Source organism: Cebus imitator, unplaced genomic scaffold (assembly GCF_001604975.1).
Source record: "Cebus imitator isolate Cc_AM_T3 unplaced genomic scaffold, Cebus_imitator-1.0 Scaffold39, whole genome shotgun sequence".
Lineage (NCBI taxonomy): Eukaryota > Metazoa > Chordata > Mammalia > Primates > Cebidae > Cebus > Cebus imitator.
In genome coordinates this window covers 7,199,529-7,208,487 of record NW_016107354.1, presented here as the reverse complement: position 1 = coordinate 7,208,487, position 8,959 = coordinate 7,199,529, and the positions used below count along the sequence as shown (strand labels likewise).

General features: G+C 44.3%; 1 protein-coding gene across 4 annotated transcripts in view; it reads right to left on the bottom strand.

Moving 5' to 3' along the window:
* Positions 1 to 8: 8 nt before the first annotated feature.
* NCR3LG1 (natural killer cell cytotoxicity receptor 3 ligand 1) overlaps positions 9 to 8,959 on the bottom strand; it is a 37,526-nt gene continuing 28,575 nt past the window's right edge. For 3 of the 4 annotated variants that reach the window (XM_017525808.2, XM_017525810.2, XM_037737523.1), the window contains one exon: positions 7,216 to 8,410. In XM_017525808.2, the coding sequence (XP_017381297.1) occupies positions 8,160 to 8,410 (251 nt within the window). In that variant the 3' untranslated portion in view covers positions 7,216 to 8,159. Of the gene's footprint in view, positions 5,283 to 7,215; positions 8,411 to 8,959 lie in introns of those variants that run through there. The other variant, XM_017525809.2, reaches the window with a different exon arrangement.

Here is an 8,959-nt window from a genome sequence, read left to right as displayed (position 1 = left end):
ACAGTGGCTCAGGTTGGGAACTGATTTTATTTTCATTCATGTGATAACAACATGACATCAAACAAAATGATGTTATTCAGCACCTAATGTACAACTGAAAGTCTTGGCCACCCGAGATCCTTGAGATCAGCAGCTGGAGATCTGGGATGTAGTTCAGAATTCCAGTATCAGCTCCCAATAGGGAGCTCCTGCCCTGCTCAGTCAATGGCAGAAGCAGTCTGGGGACAGCATGGCACCAGCTGGAATACTGAGGTAGATCCCGGAGATCTTCAGCAGGAGCCTGTCAGCCGACTGCACTCCTCACACAGACCCTCTCCTGAAGGGGGTCTCAGAGGCACCTGTGGCTACCACACTTCTTTTGGTCAAAGCACAGCTTCCTGAGTTGTAGCACTTAGCTTACGCTGTGTAATAGCACCAGTGTAAAACAGTGGCTTTAAAAATTTTTATATATTAATTTGATATGTTTTACATAATAAAAGTGTTTTCCAAGTATTGGAAAGTTGGCTTTGCCAGCTCTGCTGATCTCAGATTTGCTCACATGGAGTCAGGTGTTTGTCATCTAATCTAGCCTGGCCTCCACTGGAGCAACAAGAATGTGGTAGCCAGCATCTCTCATCCTCCAGCAGGCTGGCCTGGACTTGCCCTTCTCTCAGCACCGTTAGAAGCACACGAGGAAGCAAATGAAGACACACAAGGCCTCTTGAGGCTTACACTTAGAACTGGTATGCCTTCACTGCTGTCTCCTTACATTGGCTGAAAGAGGTCACATGGTTGGAGGCACTGCAAAGTTACATAGCAATGGACATGGACATAGGGAAGGGTGGAGGATTGGAGTCATCTTCGCAAACAAGCACAGGACCAAGTGGATCATAAAGGATTTGTTTTCTTTTTCCCTAAGCGTCATTGCTGATGTTGGGGTTATCAGTCATAAACTGAGAGTGTTACAATCTCACCAATGCACCACAATGTAGCAGTCTCTCATTGCCCAAGGTATCACCTAAAGTTCTTTGTCTCACAACCAAGAAAATTAAGGAGCATGGACCCCAAAGACGAGGTTGCAGCAAAAGTTTAAAAAGCAAAAAAAAGCTCTCCGCTGCCAACAAGGGGCCCAAAAGATGGTTGTCATTTCACAGTTGAATATAAAGGCTTTTATAAGAAATTGATGAGAGCTGGACATCTCATTTGCATAAGGCATGAATTTCTGGTAGTTTCACCCTGTCCTCTGGTGTACATGCATGCTCTTAGCTTGAGTTACTCCATGTGGCTTTGTTCCCCTTACTGTACATGTCTCAGGAGATAGAATTTTCCATTGTGAGCATGTCTGGGCACGTCTCTTGTGTAGCCTTTCTTACCGATACAGCTGTGAACATGTCTAAGGCAAGCCCCCCATGCAAGTTATTTTATCTGTGCCTGCAGTTTGATTTTTCAAGCTGTCCTTTTATTTGAAAGAATTTTACCAAGGACCCACTCTAACTGCCTGCCTTCCTTCATCCTCTCTCATTCCCCACTTTAGGAGTGGAGACCCCAACTGCTGTTGGGGGAAGTGGACGATGACCGTTCCTGGCTGCTTCCTGCTGGAAGGGGGTGTCGTTGGGGTTACAGCAGTTAGGGCTCCTCCTAAGATTGGTCTAAGGGTCCCTGGAAGAATGGTGTGTCTATGCGTCATTCCATCTGCAGCACCATTTGGTCTTTAATAGCCTCTAAGTGAGAGGAAACAGTTTGAGTTACAGTATTGAATACACAAAGTCCAAACATTCATACAAAACACACAAGCAAAATGGGACCTAATAAAGGAGCTAACCAGTTCCACAAAGAAGAATGGAATCCATTAAGGAGGGATTACAGCCAGCTGGGACTGGAGCCCACATTTTCTCTTAATCTGTCAATGATTCTAATTTGATCTTTAAGCACCTGTAGGTTTTCTTCTACTTGACTAGAGGTGTTGATCTGGAGGTGACATGTTTCTTTTAAAAAGTGCACAGGTACCCCCTACTTTGGCCATAAGGATATCTAAGGCCTGTCTATTTTGCATAACTACTGAGGCTAAAGAGATTTTGGATTATTGTTGTGTTTCTATGGCTCCTACTGTTGCCTTCTACTCTCGTTGCATCATAATAGAAATATTAAGTACTGATCTTTCAAGGAGAGGAATACCAGCAAACCAGAATAGGCCTCTAGCTATAAAATCCCCTATCCGTGGTTTTTCTAAGATAGGACTGTCATGTGTACGTCCTACCCAATCTTCTCCTTCAGTTAAATCTCCATACAAGGGCATGGAAATGACAGACCTCTTTGTTTGGTGCATCTGAAATCACACACTCGCTAGAAAAGAGGATACGTTAGGGATGTCCCCAGATGATGCTGCCATACCAGTGGAATTTAAAAATAATAAGTCAGGGACCACTGCCACAATAGTGCAGGTTTCCTTTCAGTGCCTAGGGAGGATTAAGTGTAGCCAGGAGCCACAAAGGAAATAAAACTCTGTCCCTTGAAGGTCCAGTTCTGAGTTGTAGCTTGTGAGAGACTCAGGCAGATCTTTCTCATATCTTAGGAGCTTCCCCCTCTTACATATAATAGGAACATCTTTGGCATAGGGATATCCATACTCAGGATAGTCACTCATGATGCCATGTGGAATTTTACATGCTAAATGAGAAGGGTCCACTTGACAAATGGAGTTTTAAAAGACCAGGGACACAGTATGTCCCAGCCAATATCTCAGATAAGCCTTGTGGCAGGGGCTCTCAGTCCAGAAGTCTCCTGTACACCCACAGATTTGTAGGCCACTACTACTAAGCATCATGCAAAAGGGTCTGGAATTCCATGAGGGTGCATGTCTGGGAAGGCCCATGTGTTATTTTTTACATTATAATGCCATGTGTCAGGGCAGTTAACCAGAGCCCGCCATTCCCAGCAGGACTTCCAACCAGGAGAAGAGGCTAGATTCCGAAAGCCTCCCCATATGGCTTCCAATTTTCTTAGATCATCCTTATTGTGTCTTTTTCTCCAAGTGTCTGAGCTTTCAGCAATTACAAGTGTGTTGTTACATATCTGAGATCTCCCAGCTATGATCTTTTCCCTCTGCTTTTAAAGCAGGAAGAGGCATTTGCTATTACCCTGCCGACTTTTCTTACCCTGAGGGTGTGAAGCTTTCTTTAGGGAAAGTGTTTTCTGGTATCAGGGAGGAAATGCTTTCCTGGGAGGAGTTAGTTACCCACTTGAAAGTGCTCCCATACCATGTTCCATTCATGCCTGATAAGTCTTCAATGGTTAAAGGTAAATCTAAGAAAGGGAATCTTAAGACAGTAAGAACCAGGTCATGAAGAGGTCCCTTAGTGTTACTGAACTGAGCAAACCACTCAGGTCAGACTCAGCAATTAGTCTCATATAAATGGGCCATGGCTGATACTGCAGAGGCTAAAGGGTGTGATGTATTCCCAAACCCCGTTAAAAGCCCTAGCAGACTCAGCAATAGTAAAACTTTCATGTTTACTTTTTGTCTGTGACTATTATCCCTGCTATAAGGATCATAACTAAGCCAAGTATCACAGCAATTGAGACCATCTGTCCAATATATTCCAGTCAGGAGGTGCTACAGTCAGGATTCAGAATCCAGTCAGGATTCCTACAGGAGGTACAGTGTATAGCCCTACTGCAAAAAGTAAAGTCAGCAAAATAATCCCTGCAAGTATGGTGTGGTGAACGATTTCCATCTGAGGTTTTATCAGTTAAAATGCTGAACTTCCCTTTGCAGGTCTGTAAAATTACAGATCTGATCCCACGGACAATCAAAGTCTCCTCGCAAATATGCGTGAAAAAGAAGTTGCAACACTTGACAATGGTAGATCTCGAAAGGAAAGGTGGAAATAATGGAAGGAATCTGGCAGGGTAAAGGTAGGACCGAGCTAGACAGGTCGTCCTCATTCATTTACTTATCTTTTGTTCTTTTCAGTTTAAGGTCCCCAACTTCTTCACATCAGTATCTGGGATGCTCTTCTGGGCTGTCAGGGGCTGCTGCCTCTGCTTTCCAAGCCTGGCTGAAGTGTGATAAATCCAAGAGTTGATTCCTGCAACTTTCACAGCTGAATAGGTGGAAACAGTATAGGTCCCTCCCACCTGTAGCCTAGAGAGGAGGAAAGAGAAGAGAGAGCCTTCACCAGTACTAAGTCTCCCAGGTTCAATAAAGCTTGTCCTATTTATTGGGGTTGGGCTTCCAGGTGCTGTTTTAATTCCCATTGGAAGTGGCCCAGGGAGGTTATATGTTTGACTAATTCAGAGATTTCCTGGTCTAGTAAGAGATCATTGATAAGGAAAGGCCACCCGTTCGTAATTTCAAAAGGGCTCAAATCCAACTTTGAAGGAGTATTTCTTATCCTCAGTAGAGCTAAGGGGAGATTCACCCAAGAAAGGTGAATCCCCTGAGAGAGAGTTTTCTGAGGTATCTTTTGATAATATCATTTGTTTTCTCCACCTTTCCTGAATATTGTGGTCTCCAGGCACAATGAAGATGGCACTGTATGCCTAGTGCCTTTTGAGCCCCACTAGATAGAGGCCACTTTAAATGAGGAGCCACTGTCACTTTGGAAGTACTTAGGGAGCCCAAAGTGAGAACTTATTTATTTATTAGTATTCTCACCTCCTCAGAGGTCTTTTCTGTTTGTCATGGGAATGCCTCTACCCAGTTAATGAAGGTATCCACCCACACCAAAAGATAATTGAATGCCATTTATTTTAGGCATATGGGTGAAATCTATCTGCCAGTCCTCCCCTGGGTAACTTCCCATCCTCTGAGTGTGGCAGGGAACAAGCCATCTGTTAAGGGGATTATTTTTAAGATGAGTTTCACAAGCATTAATGACCTATTTGACCATTTTCAGTAGAGTGTTCCCTAGAGGTTTGTTTCTCAGAGTTGGGAGAGTTATCCTCTGTGGACTTGCCTGATGTAACTGCTAGGAGAGCAGAGTCAATTCTACAACACTGACAAAGATCTGAGTTGTCTTGCAAGGCAAAGAAGGCTTGCACATAAGGCACCTCAGACCATTTGCCCTCCTATCTATGGAAAAGATCTAGTTGTTGAATGGTATTAAAATTAACACTTCCCTCAGAAGGCCAGGCCTCCCCATCCTGCAGCTGGTAAGATGGCCACGCCTGAGTGCAAAAGAATACAAGGTACTCTTTCTTCAGAGTCTGAATGTCAAAGGAGTTCCAGTGTTTCAGAATGTACTTGAGAAGAGATGGCTGGAGATGATTTGTTATACAACTGGAGATTAGTTGTTACACATCTAGAAAAAGAGGAGAGAAAAGGCAACCTGTAGTCTCCTTTGTCCTTCTGCAGTGACCCAGGGCAGAGAGAAGACAGAAGGGGCAACCCCTTCTCCTCTTCCCCACCATTTCCTCAGGTTCCTGGCGACCATTATAGGTGCTGCCCAAGGATGCAAGTATGACCTTCACCCATGAATATGGAGGAGCTAGCTTGTGCTCACCTGCACAAGGCTCTAGCTCTCCACCCTGCTGGTTTCCTAGATCTACTTGGCCCATAAGGCTCCCAAGATTCCCCAGGGCCCTGGGAGAGATTGTGCAGTAGCTGAATTTGGGCAAGACCCTTTAAGGAAGGGAGCATCTTAACTTTATCCTTACATCCTCTTACTACCATCCAGGCAGAGTTATGAATTCCTAGAGAATGAGACGGATTGACTTCTAAACATAAGACCCCTTTCTCACTTAGATGCCAATGTAGCTGGAGGCAGAACAGATGCCTCAAAAGAATGTAAGAACTGAATGGCTGTTGTCCCTCCGATGGGGATAACACTGAGGCTAAAATCTGTCTTGCTAGGGTGGCTTTCTCTTGGCTGTTGAAAGGGGAGTTTTTCTGCTTACAAATAGGGAATGGGGGCTGATCACTGAGAGAGGGACGTAAGAGGAAAAGGAATAGGAGAACCAGGGTTTTGGGCAAAGGGCCAAGAAGGCTTCTCACAGAGAGAAAAATCCCATCCCACTAGGTGGCACTGTAGGGTTTGAAATATTAGGAGAAATCTCTGACTCCAAATTCTTTCCAAGCAAAGGTTAGAAAGAGAGGTTTGGGGCTTCATAGGCTATTCCCATAATATGCCGCCCAGCAGAAAAAGACTAGTTTGTCTCATAAAGGGATTGCTTAAATTCACTGGGCAATGCTGAGCTCTTACATAAAGGAAAAAACAACCCAATGGAGAAAAGGGTATTTGCTTAGGATGAAATATCTCCCTATACAACGCTGTGAATGTCTATCATTGTGCAACAGAAAAAGCCCTTACTAAGTGGAAGTTTAGGATGAAATCTTTAAGTCCCCCTGTCTCAAGGAAATCACAAAAACAACAATTCTTTGAGATACACTCCTCATTACTAAGACACTTGCTGACTTCACTTAACAGGATTATCTCCCAGTCTGTAAAAATACCCACAACATTGCATACAAAGAAGGAATAGGAGAAATAGTAGCCACAAAAAGCAAGGAAGTAAATGCAATAGAAAAGTACTGGAAGTCCTGGTGCTGACACCCTGATGGGCCGTTGGGGGCTGGAGTTAGTCCAGAGGCCTTCAGGTAACACCGAGGATAATCCTGAAACAGAAATCTTCAGTTGCCCTAGGACCTCCTTCTAGTCTATGTGACAGCTGGTCCTCTGTGAAAGGAAACTGGATTGCAACAGTGCCAACATTCCCAACACCTGAGGGTGAAGGGGGACTGACAAAGTCCTCTCCAGCAAGCCTGTCCCCTGAGTCTCATAAGGTTGGCAGCCACTCTAAAAGCTTTTAAGTGGCTCATGGAGCCCAGTGTTTTGTTCAGTATTGAGGAAAAAAATCTGAGGACAAGAAGCCTCTGAAATGAAAGTAAAGAGTTTGGAGGTCTGCTCCTACTCACCCTTCCAACCTTTCCTGGCCAATGCACCAAAATGTTAGTCTCATCAATGCACCACAATGTAGCAGTCTCTTGTTGCTTAGGGTATCATCTGACATTCTTTGTCTCACGACTAGGAAAATTAAGGAGCGTGGACCCCCAACGGTGAAGTTGGAGTGAAAGCTTAATGAGCAAAAGAAGAAAGCTCTCTGCTGCAGAAAGTGGGCCCGAAAGTGGGCTGCCGTTTCACAGCTAAATACAAAGGCATAAGGCACAAATTTCTGGTAGCTCCACCCCATCCTCCTAGTGCATGCACATGCAAGCCCTTAGCTTGAGTTACTCCATGTTGCTTTGTTCCCCTTACTGTGAATGTGTCAGAGGAGGGAATTTTCAATTGTGGGCACGTCTAGGCAAGTCTCCTGTGTAGACTTTTTTATCTATGTGGCTGTAGGCATGGTTTAGGCAAGCCCCCCTGTGCAAGTTCCCTTATCTGCAGTTTGATTTTTCAGGCTGTTCTTTTGTTTGAAAGAATTTTACTGAGGGCCCACCCTAACTGCCTGCCTGACGAGTTTCTTCCTTCCTTCTCTCTCAATAGCACCTGAATATCAGAGCCAGGGAAAGGCAAGAAATATGACAACAGTCATGAATATCACAAGGAGCATTTGAAAACCACTTTTTATCCAGTTTTCTCACTGGCCTAGATCCAACCAGAATAAGTCCCAGGAATCTAAATGGCCAACTTTAGATAAAGAGCCTTTTTCCTTAATTGATTATTCTACTTCGCCTAACAAATTTATAATGAAGTGTACTCGCTGTTGTGCAGATTTTGCCTTGACAAGCCCATAAATAATTGAGGGCCCTTTTATTACCTAAAATGATTTTAACCAACACATTTGCATAGGTCTCTTGGGCCTCTAAAGCTTGAGCTGTTTTACTCACTATTTGGGCCATATTCAGGGATAAAAATGTTTAGAACCATGTTTTAGTTTAGAAATACCTAGCATGGGTTAGAAATTCTTAGTCAAACCAGTAAAATCTGGTGGTAAGTTATTGAACAGATAAAATATGAGGAATTCCCCTCTCTGAGCCATAGTTTCTAAATGTGTGAGAAAAACAAACAATCCACACATAGTTCAGGGCCTAGTGTGAACACTAAGATCTGGTTCATTCACAGAGATATAATACTTGTTTAGTATGGAGAAACGGAGGGAGGCTTTACAACACATCACCCCAGAGTCAAAAACCACCACACAGAGGTCAGATGACTAAGTTCTTCTCTAGCACATTATCAGAAAAAGCCACACACCACAAACACCCAGCAATACCAACAATCCCTCCACATCCATCCTGAGAACCCCAACACCACCCAATGGCCATGATCCCTCAACTCCTGGAGCCAACCCCAAGACATAGGGCTGAACTTTGTTTTGGAGCCCCTTACCTTTTTCCGAAGAATCAAAACAATTAATAAAATCAGTCCAAAACCAATGAATGTCAAAATCCACAAATAATTGGCAAAGACAGCCGTCTTCTCAGATTCTGCAGAGAGAGAAGGAAAACATTAACAGGAAACCTACTGGTAAGGGCCAGAGAAACCACACAACTGCTGCTGGAATCTGGGTGGTTGTGTCATTTTCCTTGTCAGAGATTTAACCACCAGTCCTCTGCCACATGTCTCTGTGTCTCCATTCCTATCACATACACCTCCACATATCCAACAGTGTATGTAGCCCTTGTCAAAAACATGGAAAATGAATACCACATGCCACATACATGTGCCACCCTCATCTTCAAACCTTCTGTACTACAACACCATCTTCTACCCCTAAGTGCGTACCACCCAGACAGCCCCTCATACTATACATGCAAGGTATGTTTCCATTTCATACTCCCCATGGCCACACATAACAGTCCCTGCAACTCTGCACACACCACCCCAAGACCCTCCTAGTCCTTACTTCCAAGAATAATTCCTCTCAGGCCGGGCGCGGTGGCTCACGCCTGTAATCCCAGCACTTTGGGAGGCCGAGGCGGGTGGATCACGAAGTCAAGAGATCGAGACCATCCTGGTCAACATGGTGAAACCCC